General features: G+C 35.5%; 4 protein-coding genes and 1 non-coding gene across 5 annotated transcripts; 1 reads left to right on the top strand and 4 right to left on the bottom strand.

Moving 5' to 3' along the window:
- Window positions 1-3186: 3186 nt before the first annotated feature.
- Window positions 3187-4550, top strand: LOC121976383 (transcription factor BHLH148-like). Its single transcript, XM_042528561.1, has 2 exons — window positions 3187-3991; window positions 4051-4550. Exons 1-2 carry the CDS (start codon window positions 3266-3268, stop codon window positions 4393-4395), a joined length of 1071 nt encoding a protein of 356 aa, XP_042384495.1. The 5' UTR covers window positions 3187-3265; the 3' UTR covers window positions 4396-4550.
- A 1750-nt stretch (window positions 4551-6300) lies between these two features.
- On the bottom strand, window positions 6301-10736 carry LOC121969287 (dehydrogenase/reductase SDR family member 12-like). Its single transcript, XM_042519291.1, has 10 exons — window positions 10162-10736; window positions 9973-10034; window positions 8552-8671; window positions 8343-8442; window positions 8116-8196; window positions 7860-7909; window positions 7623-7773; window positions 7016-7072; window positions 6805-6926; window positions 6301-6716 (listed from the first exon to the last, which is right to left on the bottom strand). The coding sequence occupies exons 1-10, from the start codon at window positions 10174-10176 to the stop codon at window positions 6509-6511; spliced, it is 966 nt and encodes a 321-aa protein (XP_042375225.1). The 5' UTR covers window positions 10177-10736; the 3' UTR covers window positions 6301-6508.
- An 81-nt stretch (window positions 10737-10817) lies between these two features.
- Window positions 10818-10890, bottom strand: TRNAA-AGC. Its single transcript has one exon. It is a non-coding gene; the product is annotated as a tRNA-Ala (tRNA).
- A 1025-nt stretch (window positions 10891-11915) lies between these two features.
- Window positions 11916-16057, bottom strand: LOC121969277 (GRF-interacting factor 1-like). Its single transcript, XM_042519279.1, has 4 exons — window positions 15645-16057; window positions 13409-13485; window positions 12687-12768; window positions 11916-12612 (listed from the first exon to the last, which is right to left on the bottom strand). Exons 1-4 carry the CDS (start codon window positions 15726-15728, stop codon window positions 12205-12207), a joined length of 651 nt encoding a protein of 216 aa, XP_042375213.1. The 5' UTR covers window positions 15729-16057; the 3' UTR covers window positions 11916-12204.
- A 1950-nt stretch (window positions 16058-18007) lies between these two features.
- On the bottom strand, window positions 18008-23154 carry LOC121969269 (endoplasmic reticulum oxidoreductin-1-like). The gene is made up of 10 exons (XM_042519266.1): window positions 22809-23154; window positions 22588-22719; window positions 20858-21110; window positions 20638-20748; window positions 20151-20269; window positions 19944-20048; window positions 19168-19370; window positions 18968-19091; window positions 18460-18632; window positions 18008-18358 (listed from the first exon to the last, which is right to left on the bottom strand). Exons 1-9 carry the CDS (start codon window positions 22962-22964, stop codon window positions 18483-18485), a joined length of 1353 nt encoding a protein of 450 aa, XP_042375200.1. The 5' UTR covers window positions 22965-23154; the 3' UTR covers window positions 18008-18358; window positions 18460-18482.
- Window positions 23155-24620: the final 1466 nt, after the last annotated feature.

Below are 24620 nucleotides of genomic sequence, written 5' to 3'. Positions count from 1 at the left end.
CTTCTTCCCTCAACAAAGAGGCATCGTAAAACATCAACCTTCTTATTTCATCTTGGAACAACTTAAATATATTATTAGTATATGCATTTTGAAGGATGAGGTTGTCGGTTGCTCTTGGGCTCAGCAATTAATAGCCCTAACAGCAGGGTCTCTCCTTCTCTGCCTCTCTCTTCTCCACAAAATTAGGACTATGCGGAGGCAAAAACTCACTCTTCTTTCACAGAGGGAGGTCTTCGCGAAGGAAAAAGGAGGCCTTCGTCGCGGAGGTCGTAACAGAGGAAGAAGGAGGTCGATCAGAAATGGAGAATGAAGGCTGGAAATCGCAGGTCTGAAGAAGAGGAGAAATTCCAAGAAGAAGTCTTAGCAACGAGGAAGTATAATTTTGTGAAGAAGAGAGAGACGGAGAAAGAGAAAAGTAGAGACAAATATCATTTACCTGCTGCTGACTTAGTCTCATCCACATGAATCTCCCGCTGGGTCGCGAACACAAGTTGCGAAGAAAAGTGAGACAAGTATCTATTCTCTTTTATGTCTATCCATTTTATTTAGTTGTCAAATTTTTTAGCCTATTTAAATTCTTACCGTTGTGCATTATCTTTAGGGGTAGTTAAGGTAAATTTAAAATTTCATTTTCACTCTTTAAATTTATATATATTTTTTAACAATTATAAACTGATGTTATTACAACTAGAAACTTAAAAAACGTTTATTCTATAGAAAAATTTACAGTATTTTATATTTTGATCCAAGTTGATTTATTAATTATTTTCTATGTGTCAGTGCAATATTAAGTTTTTTTAAAGATAAATCATTTTAAATTAGGTTGAGTCTAATGAATTAGCTGGGGTAGAGTGTTGTTGTCTTTTGATTATTTCTATCTCCCTATCGCATTTATAACATTTAAAAATCGTTTATATGACTGTCATTGGATTTTCACGATGTACGAGTTTAGAACTTTGCCCTTTTAGCTAAGGTACTATGATAGATACTAACTCGTTCTTTTGGAACGGTATATTAGTTGAGGTATAGAATATTATAATATGAGATTTTGGGATTAAAACTCGGCGCGTCTAAGTATGTCCTCTCCTATATCTAGACCACTTGTATTAATGGTTAATAGTCATCTATAATTTACCTCATCCATGTTGACCTAGGGATGGATTGATAAGGGGCACTGGGGACGAGCAAATCACCTTTTACCATATATGGTAGATACTGAGTAAGAGTATGTCATATGGATCAAGTGGATGAATTACGCTACGCCTACTTGAGAGGAGCGAATGTCTAACATTAGGAGGTGGTGCATTTGGATTCCTTGTTGATCAAGTGACTACTGAATATCTGAGATCTCATCCTATCGGTTGTTGGGTCGCCTACGAATGTTACTTATGCAAAAATGACGGATTGGTTTGAGCAGGGATGATAGAGTGGCCAAGACCTATGATTTCTTTAAATAGACCGGCCTTAATAAACTTTGGGTGTGAACAATATGGAAGCCTTACATTCAGCTCAATCATATAGTTATGATTTGGATGCTAACACAAAGACATCTTCTAATTAGAGATAGACAAAACTCTCTAGATGATCGACAATATATTTTTTGTAAATAAGTGTTGGATATACTAACATTTATTCTTTAAATGTCCACCTATTGCAGATTTATAGAGAGCTAGAGTTTGATTTCATGTGGGACAAGAGATGTCTACTTACAGATAGAGATTTAGGTCTTTGGGCAGTACTATAGTGATAGACAACTATTGACGAAGGTTAAGCATTTTGTTTTATTTTCTTTGGTTCACCTTGTATGGAGAGCACACAATAGTAGTTTCTTTGGTAATGATCAGTTGGATCATAAGAGTATTTAGATGAGTGTACATGTTCAGGTATACAAAACATTAAAAATGTATTCGGATCACTTCTAATTCTTCATTATTATTAGTCATCATGCGCATACGTTGCATGTTAATATAATGCATGAATCTATTTAAATTAGTACCCAAGTCTATAAGTTAGATTTGGTAAAGATGTGGTAGGTCCATGTAGTAGTGCAACACAAGGGTGGATAAAATATTAAAATTATGGGCCAAAATCTAACTTTGGACAATAAAAAATTTAATTTTACCAGTAAAATATAATTTGGATAATAAAATTTTAAAATTATCTGTCAAATATAATTTTGATCTATAAAAAATTAAAATTACCGGCCAAATATAACTTTGGCCATTAAAAAATTAAAATTATCAACCAAATCTAACTTTCTAGTAAAAAATTAAATATTATTGTCAAACCTGATCGGTAATTATAATTATTTACTTGAAAAAATTCATTTCAATCGAAAATAAAAATTTTAATCAAACTTGATCTTAGCTTTAAAAGTTGAGAAAGATACGTTTTCTAATATTGTTGGCCCAAAATATTTATAGAAACTTCTCCCGTACTGTTGTCAATTCTAAGATATGAGACTAAAGAGAACTATGACAATGTATATTTTTTATATAAAATTAATTAGAAAAAATTATTAATAAATTTTAAAATTATTTTCTTGTGAAAAGAAAAAATAACATTAACATAATTTTATTTTAAAATTTATCAAAAATAAATATTAAAAGGTCCGACTAATAGTAAGATGTTTTGGATTTAATCAAAAAAATGAATTTATGATTCTTAATATTTTAAAAATTTTAACTCTCATATTAATGCTAGAAATTTAGAAAGCTGATAATTTTTTATATTTTTTTAGTAAGATACTTTGTAGATTAATTGGTGCTTTGAAACATTGCATGACAAATATGAACTCAGAATAAAAAAAGATTATGATAAAATAAAATGTTAAATTTAAAAACCATAAAAAAATTTTAAAAACATTTTGTACTGATTTTTGGCAGACAGTTCATAGCCACCGAAGTATGTGAAAAATCCCGTGGAACGACCATCGGAATGAGGATTGAAGAAATGTAATATGAAACCTTGCGTCCTTTGGTAAAACTCTTTAAAGGGTTGACCAAATACTTTTATTTATAATAAACAAAACACTGCCCCTGTTTTTTTTTATTTATAATTTTTTTTAAAAAAAAAGAAACGCATGTTATAGAAAATTCTTTCGTTTTTTTAATAATCCGACGGGAAATGGGAAATTGACCCGATTGGTCAAACAGATGCCCGGTGACTCCTCAACCAGCTGCCCCTCCGCTGGCTAAGTCAAACTCTCCGTTCACACTTATCTCACCGCGTTTTAAAATCCCGCGGGAAGAAACAGAGTCCCGCCATGGATGACGACGGCGACCCCAACGGCAAGCGCCCCTTCCCTTTCCACGAAGAGGATGAGCACCTCGAAATCCTCTCCTGGGCCTTATCTCCGGCGTCGGAGGCGGTGCGCGATGCGTTAATCCTCCTCGAGTCGGCTCCGGCGCTGACGCCGTCGCCGCCCTCCGCCTATGCGGAGTACAGAGGATGCTCTGTCGGCGAAAAGGTAGGCGCCGGCCTGGATAATGCCTCGTTATTTCCTCCTGCTCGTCGGCACGACGCGTTCGTTCTCCTCGAATCGGCTCCGGTGGCGACGTTGCCGTCCTCCTCCGCGTTTGCAGCAAACAGAGGATGCACTCCCGGCGGAAATGTAGGCGACGGCGCGAATGAGAATTTCCACGGGAGTTCCATCCAGTTCTGGGCCTTAACTACACCGCCTCCGGCGCAGCACGACGCGTTCTTCTCGGTTCCAGCTTTGCCGTCCTCCGCCTTCTTCCAGTACATAAGATGCTCTCCCGCGGAAAAAACAGGCAGCTGTGGGGCGGGAAATATCCACCGGAGATTTATCCAATTCTGGCAGTCCATGGCGGCGGAAAGCTGGCGGAGGGTCGCCGCCAAGGAATCAATGTCGGAGGGCAACGGCGGCGGCGGCCCTGGGTTCCAGCACATGATGAGGGAGAGGCAGAGGAGGGAGAGGATGAGCCAGAGCTACGCCGAGCTCCATTCTCTGCTCCCTCGTGGATCAAAGGTGAAATCTTTCTTTAAAATATTTCTTCAAATACAAACCTCGCAATGCCTCTATTGCAGGGCGATAAGATCTCGATCGTTCGGTCTGTGACGGATTACTTGATCGAGCTGCGGTGGGAGAGGGAGAGGCTGTGGCGGCGGAGCCGAGAGCTGGAGCTGATGAACCGCGGGAAGGCCGAGGAGGAGGGGAAGAAGATCAAAATGGAGGTGAAGTCCGCGTCGCCGTTTGGCAATGTGATTTCTGCTCTTCGAGTCTTGAAGAGAAAGGGAGTGGAGGCGTCGGCGATTCGAACTGAGTTCTCCGGAGAGAAATTGACGGTGGAATTGCTGGTGGAAACAGAGGAGGGGAGGACGGAGGCTGAGGCAGTACTGAAGGCTGCTTTGGATGAAATAGAAGAGAATTAAATACATTTAAAAAATTACTCTGAAGCCATCAATGTTTATGAATATTTTATTTTACCACTCCATTTAGTTTCCAAATAACAGTTTGAGGGTCTCAATTGGTGTATTGGAGTGGTAAAGAATTTAAAGAAATAATAAAAAGGTCATAGTTTAAATTATATATATATTGTATTTTAAAGAAAAATATCATTTAACTTAGCTTTCTAAAAAAAATATATGAGAGTTTTAAATATCTAATTAAATTTAAATAGCAAAATCAAAATAGTACTCTTTGTTTTTTTTGGAAAATGTGAATCTAAAGGGTGTTTTTGTCATAAATGCTCTTAAAGTCATTCAAACTCATGAAATAATTTTGGTGAATTATAAATTTTAAAATAAATATAAAAATAATATTTCAAAAAAGAGTAATAAATAGCAAATATCAAAGTAATATAAAGTCTATCATGATTTTAACAAATAATTTTATTTAATAATATAATATAAAACATTTTTTAAAATAATATCCATCAAAGTAATATTTATAGATTTAATAGTAAATTATTTTTTTTAGAAAAAAGCGAAACATAAATTAAAAATATAATAATTTTAGTTAAAATTATATTTATAATAATTTTGATCGAAACTACTATACGATTATATAATAATTTTAGCTATAAATGTTACGTTATAATTTCAAGTTTTCACGCCACTCTAACAATCTTTTTGAGTGTATTCATTTGTTTAGATTCAAAATTTCAAAAGTATAATAAACTTCAATTGACCTTAGAAAGTTGCATGATCATTTTAAATTGTTTAGTTACTTTAAAATATAAATAACTTCAATAGAAAAATAGTCATATATATATATATATATTTTTTTTTTAGCATCAAAACTATTACATGATCATTTTTAAATTAAAATTCGATTTTGAATAGATATATACACTTTAGGAGACAATTGTAGTCTACTCAAACTTTTAAAATGATCAAACAAATAAAAATAATGTCATTGCTGTGTCCATTTTGGCTAAAACCATTAGATAAGTTTAATATTTTTTTTATGAAATTTGATACATGGTTGATTTTAACCAAAATTATTTTTATTTTATTTTATTTTTTTGAAAAATAATTTACTCCTAAATTTAGAAAATTTATAGTATTTTAATATCTATTTAAAAAAATATATTTATTTGAAAATTTTATATTTTCAATATTGTTTTAAAAATATTTTTTTAATAAATTTTTTTGAAACTTGCATACTGATTCTTTAAAGTTTATAGTAGAATTTATATCAGTTTAGATCATTTGTCTCTAAATTTTCTATTCCCGTGTCCCTTGCTAATCGGACGGACCAGATTACATCTCAAGACATCATGACATCTTTAAGATGTGTGCAGTATCCTTGTGATGTACAAGACATCCTTGAGATGTGCAAGACATCCTTGAGATGAAATCTGATCCGTCCGATCGACAAAGGGATACGGAGACAGAAAAATTTAGGGACAAAGAATCCAAACTCAATTTATATCACTTTCCTCCCTATTACTTTTTCTAAACTTTTTATAATCTTTTAAAAAATTTAAATTTATAACTCGTATAGTAACTTTAACTATAACACTTGTAAATTTTATACACAAATAAATCTTACGAGGGAAATTTGACATAAAAGTTAGATAAAGTATCCTTTTAATGAAAAATATAAAAAATTAGAGACTCCTTTGATAATTAAAAATAATAATACCCTTCTATTTTTGCCACAAAAGAAAAATAGAGTTTAAAAATAATAACTTTGAACCCTTGTACATAAATGCTAAATTATTACAAATTCTTGCAGATATAAAAAAAATAGTTTTTATTTTGTCGAAAAGGAGATTTGAAGATTATGCACTTTACTAAAAAAAAAAAGAAAAAATATATAACAAATATGAATTTTACAAGAAATGACATGCCATTTTGAAGTATTACAAAGAACAAGTCCCATACTAGTACAAGTTGCCTATACAAATCTAGCACATTCTCAATTAACCCTTGGAACAAAAGGATGCTTTAACCACTATTTATGGTTCAACCACAAGTATATAATTGATGGATTCAATTGAAGCAAAACACTTGGAACAATCATGTAGATTCAAAAGTATCAATGTAGATCACACAACGAACGGAGGTCCCTAACAATGGCATCGATGGCAACATGAGAACTAGCTGTGCCAGCAAATCGCAGATGCTTGGGAGCTTCCATTCGGTCAAAATAAAAGGCACCTGATTTTAGTTTCTCTTTAGGTTGCAAAGCCAGCCAGATAACAGTATCTGCTCCCTCTTCGTTTGTGCGCAAGTTTCCCGAAAGCCTGGCATATTGACAAATATATGATCTTGCGAAAATTCATGTCCTACAAATACAGGCACAGTAAGGAGTCATCTAAAGCAAACCATTACCTTTTTGACAATCCAGGCAAGCTTTTAGCTACACCAGGCGTATCAGCCCATCCAGGATGCATTGTGTAGAAATCAATGCCTTTGTCACTACAAGTTTCAGCCCATTTTTCAGTCAATGCTACCTAAAAAACCAGAAAGAAGACAAACAAAAAGAATAATAACTTATTATGATATCAAAAGGAAGTGTTATTCACTATCAATGTTCATTAACCTGAACTCTCTTGTTTCTAGCATACTGCTGTGTTCCATCGAACTTGGTTTCAGTGAACTGCAAGATGACACGTAATAGTATCATCTTCTTGATTCAAAAATAGGCACACAAAGAATTTTGCAACTTCCATAAAAGTAAATCAATGCATCGATTGGGAAAAAGTAAGGGTAGGGAAAATACCAAAAATTTCGGTATGCTGTATATACAATACTAATATACATCGTTCATATCGAAAACTTCAGTATACTGAAAATTTCAATATGAGTATGAATTTATTATTTTTGGTATACTGAAATACCAAATAATACTATTATAAAATATTTAGTGGTGCTGAATTTCGAAATTAAGCACCATTGTGATTTATAATAAACATTTTTTTTTATTTTATAATTTTGGTATATCGAAAATATTGAAATACTGAACAAATTTAGTATGAATGATATGGAATTTAACCATAATGAAAATTCGATATATTGAATTTTCGATATACCAAAATTTTAGTATGATATCGGTATATATTTTTCAAATACCAGAAATTTCGAAACAGTATATGGTATGATATAAAATTTTGGTATAGAATGGTATACCACCTCTAGGAAAAAGTTACCTGCAAATCTGTCGTCAAAGGTGTTGTGTACATCCCACCGGATGAAACTGTTATGACTCGAGCATCAGGAGCTGTTTTTTCCAACAATGGGATCGCCAACTCTGTTAATGTGTAAGTTGCTGCTACATTAACAGCAAAGTTCAATTCCAATCTGATTGACAATAGTAATGTTAAGCGAATAAATGTTTTCTGATCTTAATATATATTACTATCAGCATTTATATTGAAGGTGATTACCCATCTTGTGTATTCACTCGATTGTGCTCTAGTAAGCCGGCATTGTTAACCTGAAATACGTATGCTTCATATAAAATTTATTAATGTGATTGTATGTGTATAAACTATTAGAGTTGAAGAAAGTTGGCATACGACTAGATGTATGTGTATAAACTATTGTCGACTGATAGGTGTTATTACAAAGCATGGATGATACCAAAGAAAAAGTTAACAAGATAGTTCAAGCTATGAAAAACATTTACTTCATCACACTTACAAGGACATGAAGAGACTTTTGATTTGTAGAGAACCTAGATACAAATGATTTGACTTCATTAATGGATGAAAGATCACATATCTGTGCAAAATAAAAAAGTGTTATAATAAAGAAATTAAAACAATCCAAGCCTTAGAAAAGGTACTGCACTCGGCATAGAGTAAGCGCTTTGCTTCATAGTCCAGTGAAAAAACACAACCGAAACATACAGAAAGGTGATGGAATACCTCTAGATGGATGTTTGGGTTACCAGTGGTTGACTGAATTTTTGACAAGGCAACCTCTCCCCTTTCTTTACTACGACAAACCATAAAGACATTTGCACCTCTGCAAACATGATGTGAGATGTTATATGCCGACGAACATTTGTTGAGTTAAAGCAATCTACAATTACAAGTGATAAAAATACACTTTGAACTATGAAATACGTCCTTACCTTGAAGCTAGACCTTCAGTGATTGCATAACCAATACCAGAATTAGCACCTGTAACCATGCAATTTTTTCCCTCCATCCGAACTTGTATGTCTTCTTCTTTGAATCTTTTGGAATGCTCCCTAATAATAAAGATTAATTTAAGCAATTCCAACAAGGAATATGCAATTTATCTCATGAGAAGAACTGATAGAAATTTGTGATCTAAATTCTCCGAAAGATATAGGGGTGAGCAAAAGTTCGGTTAAACCAAATAAATCGACCGAACTAACCAAATTTAAAAATACAGTTTAGTTATTTTTGCATTTCATTTTTTTTAAAAAAATGATTTTTTTATTAATTTAGTTCAATTTCGGTTTTAAATTCCTTATTCGGTTAAATAAAAAAATAGAAATACAAAAAATCAAACCAGTAAATCTCCCATGATTCGATTATTGTTAAAAAAAAACAATTTTGGTTTCAATTAAATCCATCATTGTTAAAAAAAAATCAGTTAATTTGATGAATCGATATCTTATCTGCTCGGTTTGTTTGATTTTTATTAAGAAATTCAACCAGTTAATTTGTAAAAAATCGATTTATTCAGTTTCGGTTTGTTCAGTTTCAGTTTGTTCAGTTCGGTTTTAACCGAATACTTAGCTCTAATTAGTATTGATTTCATGTGTGATTTCATGTGTTTGTTAAGACACTATTTACACTTGTTGGTTAAAACCAACTTGCCAACCTCATCAAAGATTAACAATAGAATTACAGCAATATTTTATTGATAAAAATGGATTAACTTCTAATGATTTCTTGAAGTTAATTCAAGACTAAACTAATAAGAGTTGATTCCAAATGGGGGGTTGATATTTGAATCCTCAACAACCAACCACTTGGTGCCTCATTTGTAACTGGATGCAGTGCCCTCGATAGGGTCGGGCAATCAAGTCCTCTAGCAGGACCTTTCTTACTCTGACAATGCCTCTAGTAGTGGAAACTTCTTATCTGTCATTCACGCAAAGAAAATACAAGATTTATATTTTGATCGTGGTACAATCCTTGACCAAAGAGGTTATCATCACGTTCAATATGTTTCAGGAAAGGGAATTCCCATGTTGTAGACATCCACAACTCTGAAACTAGCATTTTCTTTCAATTTACACATATAGAGCATGCGAACAGACCTGGCCGGGATAATTTCAGAGACATTCAGCTTGTTATTTTACAGGAATTTCATGGAATTTCTCACCCGATCAAAACGTCACAAAACAACAAGAATATGAAACGGCGTCCTAGTATTACTTGGAGGAAAATTTTCAGTATTAACCTAGAAAAGATGAGGAAAAAAAGAGAGTAGAAGATGAGACCCAAATCAATAGCCAGCAAGAATAGCGTCTGCAAATTAACAGAACAAAGGAAGAGTTTTGAGATGAGAGATTACTGGAAGCCAGATTTCGTGAACTGCGTGAATCCGTACAGCCCGAAAGACGCCGTCCTCCATGCCTGAAACCCAGATCCGATCTCAGCGAACGAGGAGGAGGAGGAGGAGGAGGAGGAGTTCGTTCATTCTCGAGGGAGTAAACCCCCAAAACAAACCCTAAAACACGGTGGGGGATCAGAAAGGCCGTACCTTTTGGAGAAACATCGAGGGCGGCACGTCGAATCTCCTCGCCGACCGAACAACGGAGAAAAAAGAGAGAGAAAGAAATCAAATTAAACAGCAAAATTTAATAAAAGGTTCGAAATAAGCCACGTGAGCTGATAACTACTTTACTTGGACTGCGAATGGCGACGCACGCATAATTGTGCGCGGTAGAAATTGAGAAAGGCGACGGCGGAGCTGATAACCCTAGTTTTGTTTGTTTATTATCTTGTTCCTGAGGGGATGCTGATTTCGCTTGGATCGAGCCATTTTCCATGCTCCAACTAGTCCAATCGGAGACTTTCCCCGCTCGTTTCGTTCGAATCTTTGAAACTTCTGGCGACGGGGAAGAGAAAGAGGAGGAAGCGCTTCCGGAAAAGGATCGCATGCCAGATCGAAGGGCACCCCACCCATCTCTTTCCTTCGCCTCTGTTTCTTCTTCTTCTTCTTCTTCGCCGACCCTTTTCCGAGTAGGGGATGCTGATTTCGCTTGGATCGAGCCATTTTCCATGCTCCAGCTAGTCCAATCGGAGTCTCCCCCCGCTCGTTTCGTTTGAATCTATGAAACTTTCAATTTTCAGTTTGATTTTGAGAAACAGATTTTCTTATTAAATAAATTTAAAAAAAAGATCAAAATACATTATTGGAGATGCGGGGTATCGATCCCCGTACCTCTCGCATGCTAAGCGAGCGCTCTACCATCTGAGCTACATCCCCGTTGAAATACTTGCCTTGTTTTATCTTATTTAATTACATAATATTGTGCATAATTATTTTTTTTATTACTTCAAACGAAATTTTAACTCTCCGCAAAGAAAAATTTAAATAGATTTGAACCATTAAAAATCTAAAAAAAAACTACAATATTTTTTTTATATCAAAATCAGCTTTTCTAGGTAGAAATATCCTAATATATTTGTTGCTTAAAGCTTAAAAAATCTTTCATTTTAAACTATTTACAAACTAGTTTTACATCACCATAACACTAATGGGAAAAATTAATGCAAAATATTTACAAACTGATTTTTCACGATATATAGCCAAGAATTTTACATTGGGGATGAAAATTATATATTTACGTTGAAAGATGACTGTGCTATTACCCTCATTCATCCTCTATTTTTATATCCCTACATCTCTTGTATTAAAAAATTGAGGGGAAGGTCGCCATTACCCCCTTCCCCTTTATCTCTTTTCTTAGAGACAATGTATTTCCAAAACAATCAAAACAATCAAGGTTCAATTTTTACGCAAGATATACTTAAGGTGATTAAACTAATTGTACAATTAAGACATCAATTCAGGAGTCGCCATATTTCTTAAATTTATTTGATGGACAAAATATGAGTCTAGATTATTTATCCAAATTAATTGGTTATAAAATTTGAACACCAAATATATTAAAAAAATAAAAAAAAATGGTATAAAAATCTTCAATTATGTACATGACAAGTTGATTTAAGAATCAAAGAAGGAAAAGCATTTTACATATAATTTCGAGCATTTTAAGTGAGATACTGGCAACGAAGGATGATAGGAGATAAACTAATAGCGTACAGCATTAATGACTCACAAGTGATATTTGCAAGACAGCAAAAATAAAGGGAAAACATAGCATCTACAGTTTAAGGACTCCAAATGAAAAGATATTTAATACAATTAAGAGAATAGATGAAGCTCAACAATCCAAGCTACCGAAATCCACCACGAAGAGAAATCTCAATGATCAATGGGCATACTGATTTGGCATGAGAGATCACAAGTTAACTGAGCATAAGGTCTTCAGAGCTTAACATTAAGTTCTTCAGCATACTGATAATAATAATACATCTGATCTGATCATGGAACAAACTGAACACACTGGCGAGGATTCACCTCATCATCAACATCACATCCCAATGCCATCACCACCACCACCACCACCACCACCACAAGAACCCAAACATATAGAGATGGCATTCATAAAAGTCCACATTTGTTAAAGGAAAAAAAAAAGTTGGCAGAAAGGCATTCCATATCATCAGTAACTCCCTAGTTCCCTTCCTCCTCTGATCCCTTCATGTAAACAGTTTCTGTGCCGTCTCCACTTTGTCTTCCGGAGTTGTTGCTTCCGCGTCCTTCGTTGGATAATGCATTGCTGGCGTCTTGCTTCATTGAACTGCCACGGCCGAAATCAGAAAACACACCGCCAGCCAGTGTGTTAGATCCAATGCCAGACTCTCCGTGAAGCATGTTGAATCCACTGCTGCAGCCACCAGAGCTCACGCCGAGCTGGCTATGCAGTGCCACTTGCTGCTGCTGCTGCTGCAGAGTGGAGATTGGTGACTGACCGTATAGCATGGAGGATCGAGCCGCCATGAGAGATTGAGGAGTCATCTGCTGAGCTTGTGGGTGTTGCATGTAACGAGGGCCCGATTGCATGACAGTATTGGGGGGAAACTGCCAACAAGACACTCCAAAGTTCAATCGAACGAGTTCAAATCCAGGAACAAAATATTGACAATGGCACTTGCCTGAGCAATCGTCGGCGCTTGTTGTTGACTATCTGCAATCGCCGCAAGGTACATCAAATTCCTTTGAAGTTTAGCTTGGTTCCTGTAATAGGATCAAGAGTAACATAAATACACAAGATTGGTTCCCAACTAAAAGAATAACATCACGACTACAATAACAATTTTTAAGGTTCATGAATCATTGCATCTGTAATCAGAATCTTAGATACACATCCATGACATTGGGATACGTTACAACTAAGAAAATCATAGGGTAAATGCTGACCTTTAGTTACAAGGCAAACAATTGCTACACAAATAAGATATTACTAAGAATGCTAAGGGAAGAACCAGATTCTTGTTTGTAAGGCAAATGCAAACAAGAAATTACAAATTTACATTTATATATTGTTAGCTTATCAAGTTTTCTTGTGTTTCAATCGGACAAATAAGGTTGATGATGGTAGTTGTTGTGATACTGACAAATTTACAAACTGTTCTTTATCATTGTAATTACAGAAAGTCATAAATTCATGAATGAAGCCAAATGATCATGAATAGAAGTGGGCAACTACAAGATACTGCCATAATAATAAACCATTTACGATGTGTCTAGTTAATAAATTTGTGATTCTTTGTGCATTCTACTTGTTCTGTACCAAGTGATTAAGAATAAACTTAAATTACATGATTAATCATACAAACATAGAATTCGCATCAAATTCATGACATTTCAGACTTACTCAGCACATTCATCAGCTTTTCCAGCACTTTGGTTGTCCAGAATCGCTAGAATCAACTGCTTATTCTCATCCAAGTACTACAGTATAAATAGACAATTAGTAAAGCTTTTAGAAAACAAACAAAAAATTGTCTGTTTCGATGAATTAACTAAATGGTTACAAAATATTCGAAATAAATGAATTTATGAATCTTAAACAATTAAAATTCTTCAGATTGCATTAACTGGATTATGTACATATTTTTTGAGGTGGGCAGAAGGCAAAACGTCCGGCTGAACTTAATAGTATTCCAAAAATCAAATACATAAACTGTTGTATGTTACTAGATTACATGCAAATGTACTAACTATTTTGTTGTGTGATATATAAGAAAATTTAGAAGTAGTGTTTTTTGTTGCACACCAAAATTAAGAAAGTTCAATCCCTGATTTTTGAAGAGTTGAGCTTATTAAAGCAACATGAACAAGCACCAGTAAAATGACAATTATTTATTTATTTATTTACCTTCTTTAAGAAATATAACCATCCTTATATTTATCCATAAATAAAAAGTATAAAATGTGGTTATAGTATATTGGTATTGCCTTTGAAATTCCAATGATGCATAAAGTAACACACTTTCATTTGTAGTACACTGTCTCTGCTTGACCTTATCAACAAAACTATGATGCCATAAGAAAAAATGAATACATAGAATACTTTATATAGATCATGCAAGGATTGTATACAATCTGAAGATCCCACAAGAGAAACAAGCACATAAAAAAAATCTATTTAAATCCAAAGTAAGAAAAATAAGTAAACTATGTATGTTATGTGGTGAACCATAACCCACCAAACATTCTAAATTGAGTAGCTTAGAATTTTATATCAATTTAATTTAAATTAGTTTAAATTAACTAAATAAGATTTCAAACATATATAGGCTACATCTATTGTATGTGATCGTAACTTTGAAGTCGCCTTCAAAATCTACCTAAGCAGTTCTTTGTGTGGTTGAAGCGGGGATTTTTAAAACCATTAAAATGTACATTTAAAAAATGAAAAGCATTGGCAAAAGCAGAATTTTCCCATATGAATGAAGACAGAACTCCTCCGGAACTCCTCCATTTGCCTAAACAATTAGCATAACCTTATTTACAATTATGTTATACTTTTATGTTTGACTACTTTTTTCTATGAAAGAAGTCACTACTACCGACCAAGAATGGAATCCTCCACTCAAGGATCTTACAACACTGAATACTCAGGAAGAACAAGCAAACAGAAAAATCTCAAATGAAGGGAGCCTTCAAGCTAACAAAGTCTAAAAAACAAACATGCCATCAAAATTAACCCATAACAAATATTCCTGGTCGAGCAAGAACGAAGAATCAATATACTAAGGACCTATCAAGGTTGGAAAAAAACTCTTTTTTGAATAGAATCACAAAGGAAAGGAAATAGCACTAAATACACAAAATCAAAGTGTTCAAGAACCTCGATTTTTTCTGTCATTCATTTGAAAATGCAGCCGATGGAGCAGAAAAGAAGAGCCAAAGAAAGAGGTTAAGAACCAAAGTAGGTTTTTTAAAAATAATAAAAGCAGAATCACAAAGCAAAACAGGGCTAGTTATACTTATTCCCCTCAAAGTCGTCAAAAACCTCGATTTTTTGCTGCCGAGAAGAAAAAAAATACCTTGATCTTGAAATTTTAGCCAGAGAACATATTCCCATCGAGGAGCAAAGAGCCCATATCATTTTTATGAAATCGAAACATCGGCGCATCAAACTTGTCGCCCAAGAAAAAGACTTTTTGAATAAGATCACAATAAAAGGCAGCACTAAACATCCATCTCGCTATTAGCCCTAAAAAACTTGGCTTTTTATAGACAAGATGGAAAAGAATCGACAATGAAAACAGGATCCTGATCGAGCAGAGAACAAGAGCCAACACCTCTATTTTATCATCCAAACATTAACGCACCAAACATGTTGCAGTTCAAGATGGGATAAAACATCCAAGCCCTAAAAAAACCAGCTTTTTTCTTTAACAAGATGGAAATAGAACCTTCAGATAATGAGTAGAAAGAAGCCAATATTCGTCATTAACGACAATAAGACCACGATCGAGGACTTGCCGCACAACAATAGAGAAACTAGCCCGGAAAAGTTCGCATTAGCCATCGAAGACAATGAGAACACAATCGAGGGTTTTCCGCACATAAAAAATGGACAAGAGGCAGAGGAGCCGCACCTGCTGGATGATATCTGTGGTGACTTGGTTGGGGGACGCATATGCAGCCATCATCGGCTGCATCTGCATGAGATGCTGCTGCATATCTCGCTCGCTCGCTCGATGGCCGGCGACGACGACGACGACAGCAAAAGCAGCCTCTACTACACAATCGAGAGAAGGCAGAGAGCTAGGCGTCCTCTTCTCTTCCTTCTCTCTCAGGGCGTATATATATGGAAGGAGACAAGGAGACCGCAGGGCGCTGGGGTTCTCGGTCTCTGGGTTTTGCTTGGACCTTTCTTCCTCTCTCCTCGTTGTGTAGTTGCTGTCAAAAGTTCCGGTCACCGCCAGTGTCCTGCGCGAGCAGCGTGCCTTCTCTAAGGACGAGTGGCGCCGAGGAAGCGTCCACGTGGATTGGAGGGGTGTCAGTAGTTCTACAGGATTGCCGAAGGTGAGGGGAAACAGATGCCCTCGATCACGCGCGTGGCAGGTGCTCCGAAGGGATGCTTACAATTTAAGTAGGACAGACAAAATCTTATAATCATATTAATAATATAAAATTGGAATTAATTGCGGAATTTAGCCTTTTTTAAATAAAAATGTTTCTAAATACAGCATTATTAATATTGTTAGTTTATTATGATGAGATTTTAAAAGAACCTAAAGAAGAATATTAATATATTGTAAAATTTAATAGATTGACCATGATAAGCTTCTTTATTTTTACCTAAAAAGAATATTAATATATTCTTGATTTTAAAAGAATATTTTTGATAAAAGAAATTGGTCATAAACTATTTCCACATCAATTTGTGCTCACTTACTATGTGTGATTGCATATTTAAAATTAAATTTTCTAATCATTATATTTGATGTTGATCAATTATGCTAATGAGGGAATGTTGCGGTAGAGGAGATAGTAGTGTAAAGATTAGCTGACACTTGATATTAACAACAATCAATGCTTTATTACACTAGACTAGGTGGGTTGTGTTTGAGAAAAATATTAAAAGATACAAGAAGTTATGATATATGAGCATTTATAAATAAAAAATACCTTAGAGATTGTGTCTTTAGAAAATCACATATTTTATGACAACTTTGAATGTTATCTAAAATGATCATCCATCATTAGACTATAAGCCATGTAAGCGTGTGGCTAATAACCGCATGGATAATAATGATTATGTTTAAAGAAGACCTAAAGATGAATCATGGATAATACCTAATAAATCTTTGAGGAAAAAAGGGTGAAAAGGTGGGAAAGAAGTGAATATTTGATAATTTTAAAGCTCAGATTTTAAAAATAACAATGAGAGAGACTAAGGATATTAACACCCCTAAAGTTTACTCGTTTTGAAAATATCTCTTATAGTTTTAAAATTATGAAAACATTATTAAAGTTTAAAATTTTGTAAACATTTTAGCACCATCCATTAGCATCATTAAACTTAATGACAATGAAACGATATCTCTCAAATAAATCCCAGCAACTAGAAGGTAAAACCCCACATGAATCTAGTGGTAAAAAATTTAATAGCATAAATACGACGATTAAAATTCAAATCTCAATAAGTGTGCAGATCATACTTTAGATTTGCCCAAACCAAGAAGGAAGACCGTATCCAGTGCTAATCAAACATCTAAATTATAATAAAATAAAACTTTAAAGTAATTTCACAAACATTTTATTTTTAAAAACTCTTTTTTTAAGGGTATCAATATTTTTTTCAATAATTCAAATGTCCAAACTTTGCTAGATGAGGTTTTTTTTATTAATCCAAAGGACTGTATGATTACTCTTGAATCATATATACTCAAGGGTGGTGGGTGGGGGCAGACGATTTCTAAACAAACTTGATTTTTACCTTCAAGCATAACTTATGCAATATTTATTTTTACTGAGATTCAAAACTCTGATTCTTTTATTTCTTCTCCTACCATACGGCATCCAAGCCTCCAGGGGTCAACATTTGAAAGGGTAGGTGGGAGAGAAGAGGTGAGAATCATGCTTTCCTCCGAGTCTTACTGGCACATCAATGAGCAAACAGATGAGTAAAAAAAAAGTCGGAGGTAAGAAAAAGAAAAGAGATGCTGTCAGTTCCCAACTGTGCATTTGCCAGTAAGCAAGCAGCAGAGGGGTTACCACTGCAGTGGCCTGCCCTGGCCAGATGGGTGCTGGGGTGGATTTGCCATCTCTCTCTTTAATAAATCCCAATCACGCTATAAATTAGTCTTTTCTTCCTCGTCAACTTTGCCCCTCTGCTTTTATCCCCTCCCTGTCTACACAATGTCTCTTTGATGTTGCCTCGCCTGCAAAGAGTGTCATGCAAAAAATGCACAACTAATGGAACCCTTCGGCACAATCTCTCTATACATATATATATAGTTTAACTCTTTGTTACTATGGCAATGATCTGGAGTCCTCTCCCTCTGACTAGAATAACCCAAGAGTGAAGATTTAGTACCTAGTATTGAAGTTTCACACTTTGTATCTAAATGATCCAGTAAATTTTCTTAGAAAATACTGGTATGATCTCAGCTAGTAATCAGTTCGAGAAGAACAATATGCTATCGACAGAGCAATGGATGAATGCCAGTAGTGCTCTGTACATGATCTCTTTAGTCATGGTTCGTCTCCATGGTAGGGGCATTGATCTCCCCAGGACTAGTTCTGACTCCTTTGATAGTGTGCTAAAAAAATCACTACCAGAACATGATCCAAAATGATATTCCTGTAAACATTGTCAAAGTTCAGACAAATACAATCAAGACACTGTCGGTTCTGGTGGAATGCTGGGGTGTAGAGATGATTAGTAGGGGACAAAAATCTTACTTGAAGTGCATTAGTGCTGTGGTTCACAGACTGCTTTTGGTAGTAGTGGAGTATGTCTTTTTCGCCATGATTTTCTCAGCATAGGGGCCTTTCTCATTGACAAATTTAATGGATTCTGAGAGCCTATTGAGGAGGTTCATCAGAGCGATAACTTCATTTCTTTGAAGCTGCAACTGAATGACCAACAAAGAGCCATTGATGTGGCTTATGCATTCAGAATAATTTCATAAAGCTAATAAAACACATTTCAAATTCAAGAGAGGAAAAAAAATCTTAACAGAACAAAAAATCAAAATGTCATTCGATTGGACTGACTTTTACTCATGGAGAATGGAGGCAATTGGAAATTAAAAGATCGAAACCTAAAATAATTATGCTACTAGAGATATGAACTAGGTAAAGAGGGAGATCTACAAAGCTTAATTTATTTGTCAGATCTTATTCTCTGAGTGAAAATTAATGAGTGAAGATTAGTTCTCAGGTGAACTTTGCTGAAGAAAAGACATACCTGTTGATTGATGAGGTTTTGGTCATCAACTGAGAAGAGAATCTTCAAAGCTGTAGCAAGACCGAGAACCTGAAGTTTTCCCCATAGGCGGCATTTCTCACATCCAACACAATCCATTAATGCACTGCATGAAGAAACGGACTCAGTCAGGTTGATTGTCTCACTATCTTTTAATAATACAGGATCAAGTTTCCTATAACCTGATATTTCTAAACTGCATCTGAATTTGTTGTTTTAGTTCGGGACCACTTTCACCTTGCCAAAGTTTAGCCTCATCAAATGGAATTGGGCAAGCAGTCTGTACTTTGTGATTGTACACAAATTGCCTCACTAACGATTGTGTTTTAAGATCTTCTTCCAGGTTTCCTGTGCTATATTCAGCCTGTTCCAAGAAATCTGCAGCCTGGACACATGAAATATGCTATCAGATTATTAATAGATAAATAGAAATGAGAATGTAGAAAAAATGTCTAAGCTGATTGAACATTTAATTTATGATGAATCAATTGATGTTCTATATACATTTCAGCAGAAGAGGAAGCATAGATTGATTTCGTCACCAGGGTCACATAGAGAAGAGATTTTTTTTTTTCAAATAAATTGTATGAGGATAACAGTTTTGTTCTAAAACGGACAAGACCAAGAATATATATACTTGGAGCACTTTGAGATATTTCTGTTTCTCCTTCATAAATAACTATGGGATCCTATTTAATACAGTCATGTAAATTGCTCCATGTATCATGATCAAAATCTTTCTAAATATGGCAAATCTCAAGCCACTTTCCTTGCTATGATCATAGAGAATTAATAAAGACAATTAGTATTGTAAAAGCTCTGTTAGAGGCAAGCTCATGTTGTGTCTTTCCTTCTGTCCACATCCTACTTCCAGAGAGAAACATAATACAAAAACATCTCAGAGGCTAACCATATCTCAATTGTGAAAAAGGAGAAGGAATGTGACAAGGCAAAATACCTTTGTCACTGCACGGAGAACAAAAAGAAAGGCAAAGTACAAGTTTTTAACACGTTCCGGATGACTCAATATCCGATCATATAACAGCTCAAGATTTTCACCCCACTACAATCATGAAGAGAAAACAAGAATGTCAGCAGAACTATCAAGAAGTTGTTAATAAATCACTATAAACTCAATGAAAGCACAGCAAAAGAGAGAAATAACCAAGTTATAAGTTTCATCGAGAAGATAATCAGAAGCTATGTGAACTGAGATGGAGGAATGCAATCCTGATATCAGTTTGTACAAGACTCTTTTCTCCTGACAAAACTCTCCTGAAGGATCTGAAACACAAGCAAAGGACCATAAGAATATAGTAACTCACCTATTCTAGTCACCCTAGTACCCAGACATATAATGACTACTGCCAAATCAAACACTAATATAGCATGATTGTAACTTAATTAACTTAGAAACTCAATAAGGTGGCCATGAAAAAGTTTCAACAGAGAATGTTAGCACAAGTGAAACTGCTTGAAAATAATAAGCAAAATGAGTTAGGTAAGTTGGCAAAAGATGGTCAAAATCACCATGAAAAGGGTATTAATGAGGTATAAAAGCAACAAATCAATTGTAAGAAAATATTAGCAATCACTAAAATGCAACCAAATGAATCTTGAATAATGAGACCCATAAACAGCATTGAACTAACATTTTGGGCAATTTTCTGTATAAATTGCTTCCCATATCCTCCTAGCTGAAGGACCAGTGTAGCCCGTATAGCGCTCAGGATTTAGTTGAAGGTTCACATATGTCATCTCAGCTGCACGAGAGAATCATATATCAACAAAGTGGGGAATATCGCATTAGCCACATTAACTGAACTAACATTATAGAACTAGACCAAGCATCAACCATATTAGGAGAGCTACCATTATCAGTCTCATCATCACTGGTCCATGGATTGTCAACTTCAATCCACCCTCTGAAAATTTTATTATCTATTGTGCGATCAACAGCAGCCTGTGGTTTTCCTTCTTGACACATTAGATTATCAGAAGAAAGCTGATAAGATTTCTTGAAAGTCTCAGGAAACTCGCTTTCAGGACACTCGCAAACACTACAATCCCGAAGACGACACATTCCATCATCAGGCCAGAATGGGCAATCACACCATAGCTTGACCTTCCAATACCACGAGAAAATAATAGATCAGAAAACGAAAGGATTCTATAAACCTGGAAATGCACACTTTGGTCCCTACACAATGCCTCCTGTAAACAAACAAATTTGGAGAAAAAAAAATTAACTGATGGTCAATAGACAATTAATTACCTTATCATCCACATTTCTTTTTTTTTGGATGGAATAAGGTAGTGGGATGTTTGACTGGATTTGTTTCCATGTGATGTTAAGACATTAGAATATTGCCAGTAAATATCACTTTAATAGGAATAATCGTCTATCATCAGCAATTTTGCAAGCCAATAGGGATCTCAAATAGCCCGGCAAAAAAGAGGCATCACAAGATGGAAGCTGAGAAAGATGAATAGTCAAGTATACTTCCTAGGCAAACAGACACTATTAAAAATAGCCAAAAATGCAGACTTCTAAAATAACTGAAAAACTTTGTTGCAAGCCAAAAATGCAGACTTTTGAAAAACTGAAAAACTTTGTTGCAGGCCAGACGAGGAATCAAAATACAGATGTAACAATATTACGATGCTGAGGAAATTAAAGAATAAGTTCACTTTGTTGATATATTTTGGCATAAGTATAAATAAAACTACAAGTGGTAAAAAAATGTTCTCCGCAGAGTTGACTTTAGGACTTCTCTCCCTCTCAAATGAATATGAACACATGGGTACATGACCAAGAAAGGAAACCAGAGTTACATAACACACTAGGTTATATGGGAGCTGAATTAGAGTAAACCCAAGTATGCATGAAATGTTAATTTAACATATGCTTCTTTTTTTTCTAATGCCATCTTGACAAATATTGTCTAAGAAGGATGCTTTGATAGATAACATATTTAAGAAAAGGTAAATCATGAGCCAATTCATCACCAAAGAGACCACAAAGTGATGTTTGGAAAACTTAACTTTGTAAGAATCATTATGGATGATTCTAACCAAGATATTCATTTCAGTTTATCAGTACTCACTCTGTTTCCCATGGACAATACAATTTATATCACTGAAATTGTTTTCAAAATGAAGTCAGAACACACATTAACTCAATAAGAGATTATGAAACTTGTGACAAGGTAGAAAATGAGGCATCAGAGAAACAACTAAAGAGATTCTCTCAAAGTTGTTCTCTTTTGTACCTTCTACTAACCTTGATCTTATAGCAGTGGGGAGCAATCCTGAACGTTAAGGATAGAGACAATTACAGAAGAAATTTTCCTCTACACTGAACTGAAAACCAAATTTTTCCTCTTTCATCCATCACTAATTTCAACACAGCTTTTACTCAGTATGTCAGGCACTCAATCCTCAACAAATTTTCTTGAAAACAATCCTTAACAAACAATGACAACATAATTCTATATGCATAATGATGACAACATAAACAAGGACGTAGGTTTCCCTTACATATGCATGCAAGCAGTGTTAAACACGCGCCCCTAAATCGAGCAGAAGACTCGATCAATTACCTTAAAATACCGAAAGAACGTCGTCGCGACTAGATCCTGTAGGATCGGATGCAAGACTTCCTTATTGAGACTATCCACAGTTTCGTAGTCGCAGCAACAATCCTCCACGATGCCAGTGTATTTCCTCGACTCCTGAGAGGGCCCAAATCGTTCACCCGACAAAATAATGAAATTGCATTATTTCCCAATCAAAGTGGGCATCGCGATCGAGGGAGGCTTACCGCGCACCGACAGATCTGGTTGGTGATCCCGAAAAGAGGGATCTTGGCGGAGTTCCTGTGGGTCGCGGCGGAGGCGAGGAGGACGGCGACCAGCGCTCCCACGACCCAGTAGCTCCAGCGCCAGCCTCTCCGGCCACCGACCTCAGCGCCCTCCATGACCTAGCAATCGAACCGCGAGAAGTAGAAATCTGCGCGGGGAATGGTGGATATCCAGGGGGCAGTAAGGAAACCCTATCGACTAGGCGATTATTCGGGGGAAGGGTTTAGAACTTAGAGCCGTAGGTTGGAAGAAGAAAATCCGACAGGCGACAGCTACCCGTCGTTGACGGGGGCGTTCAAGTAGACGGCGGTAACAATCGACGATGTTACTGCGACCCTGTCAGTTGATACTCGTTCCGCAGGTCGGTCTCGTTGGTGGGGGCCACCAAACGGGTCCCATCGAGCAAGAAATTTCATTCGCTCACTGGGATGAGTGTACGACTCAGGGGTGTAAAACACAGATTTGAGCTTTGAAATGAGATGGAAACCAGATTTTGGCATTTCGTGCCAATAAGGAGAGAACACGTCAGCCTCCCTGACGTGTTTCGGAGCAAGACCGTTAACGACGGGTTTCGAGGACACTGTCGGCCACGCTGGATGAATCGCTCGCTGACGTCAGGAGTTTTTCTTGTTTATACCAACAAAATTACATTTTAGCTTATGGAAGTTGTGTTTAGGAGACTCGAGGGATGATAAACTATCATACGGTTTAGTTATAAAACTTTCAACTATTGATCTAGAGGCTAGATCAATCAATTGATTCCAGAGCTAATTAAATTCTGATGATTATATTCGTCAGTACTCTAGTTGACTGAAGGATTTTTTTTTCTTTTTCAATGAATTAAAGGAGGCCCAAATAAGATCCACTGAAGAATTTACTATGTAAGAAGTCCTCTGAGAAATTTTAAATCAAAAGATTGAATAAAATATTAAGCTTCGTTTGGTATGCATGATAAGATAGGATTATATTTTTAAAATTTTTTTAATCAAATGTTTGGTAGAATTGATTAGAGGTAGGATTGTAAATGATTAGGGGTAGGGTTCATAATACCTTGATCTCAAGAGGGATTATTTATTCTACTTTTAATCCTATCCTAATCAACTCAATCTTATCCTATCATACATACCAAACGGAGCCTAAATCTCTTACCAACTATCCAAGGAATTGGACAAAGACGGAAAACATCAACAAAAGCTCTTGGTAGCATACTACTCCTAGTCTTTACATTGTCATTATCTGAAGAGGAGATATTTATAAGCAATCTTTTGGTTGTGCCTGCAAAGTTTTGCCCAGTTACAGTCAAGTGAGTTGATCGTTCGAATGTGTTGGGCGTGTCAACACTCAACACTGTCAATCAATATGAATTGAGTAGGTTCCTAGACAATAATAGTGTTAGATATTTGTAAATAGAAAAGAGGTGGAGAGGAAAAATATTTCATTATGAATGAGAATTTAGTTTTATATTGAAAGTTTCAAGGTTTATAGTTGGTTTATAATGTATCACTAGTATTAGAGTTGTGAATATATGCACGGAGAGAAACTCTCTCTCTCATGCGTGGGCCTATAGGGAGTGGAATTCCAAAGTCCGAATTGCACTGAATCAAAGGTGGCTGTGTGCGAGCACAACCGCGTCGAATGCTAGATTGGTTGGGGGAAGTTTGTCTAAGCAAATTAACCAACGTTTTGTCATTCAAATCTTTTTGTTCAAAAGTGTAATAGAAGCATTAATCGGATGTTAATGGTGAATCCGTAATCTCTCATACATTGATTTA

The sequence above is a fragment of the Zingiber officinale genome, chromosome 1B (assembly GCF_018446385.1).
Source record: "Zingiber officinale cultivar Zhangliang chromosome 1B, Zo_v1.1, whole genome shotgun sequence".
In the NCBI taxonomy this organism is placed as follows: Eukaryota; Viridiplantae; Streptophyta; class Magnoliopsida; order Zingiberales; family Zingiberaceae; genus Zingiber; species Zingiber officinale.
Note: the sequence above shows the minus strand (reverse complement) of the source record. Positions and strands in the feature narration are given on the sequence as shown.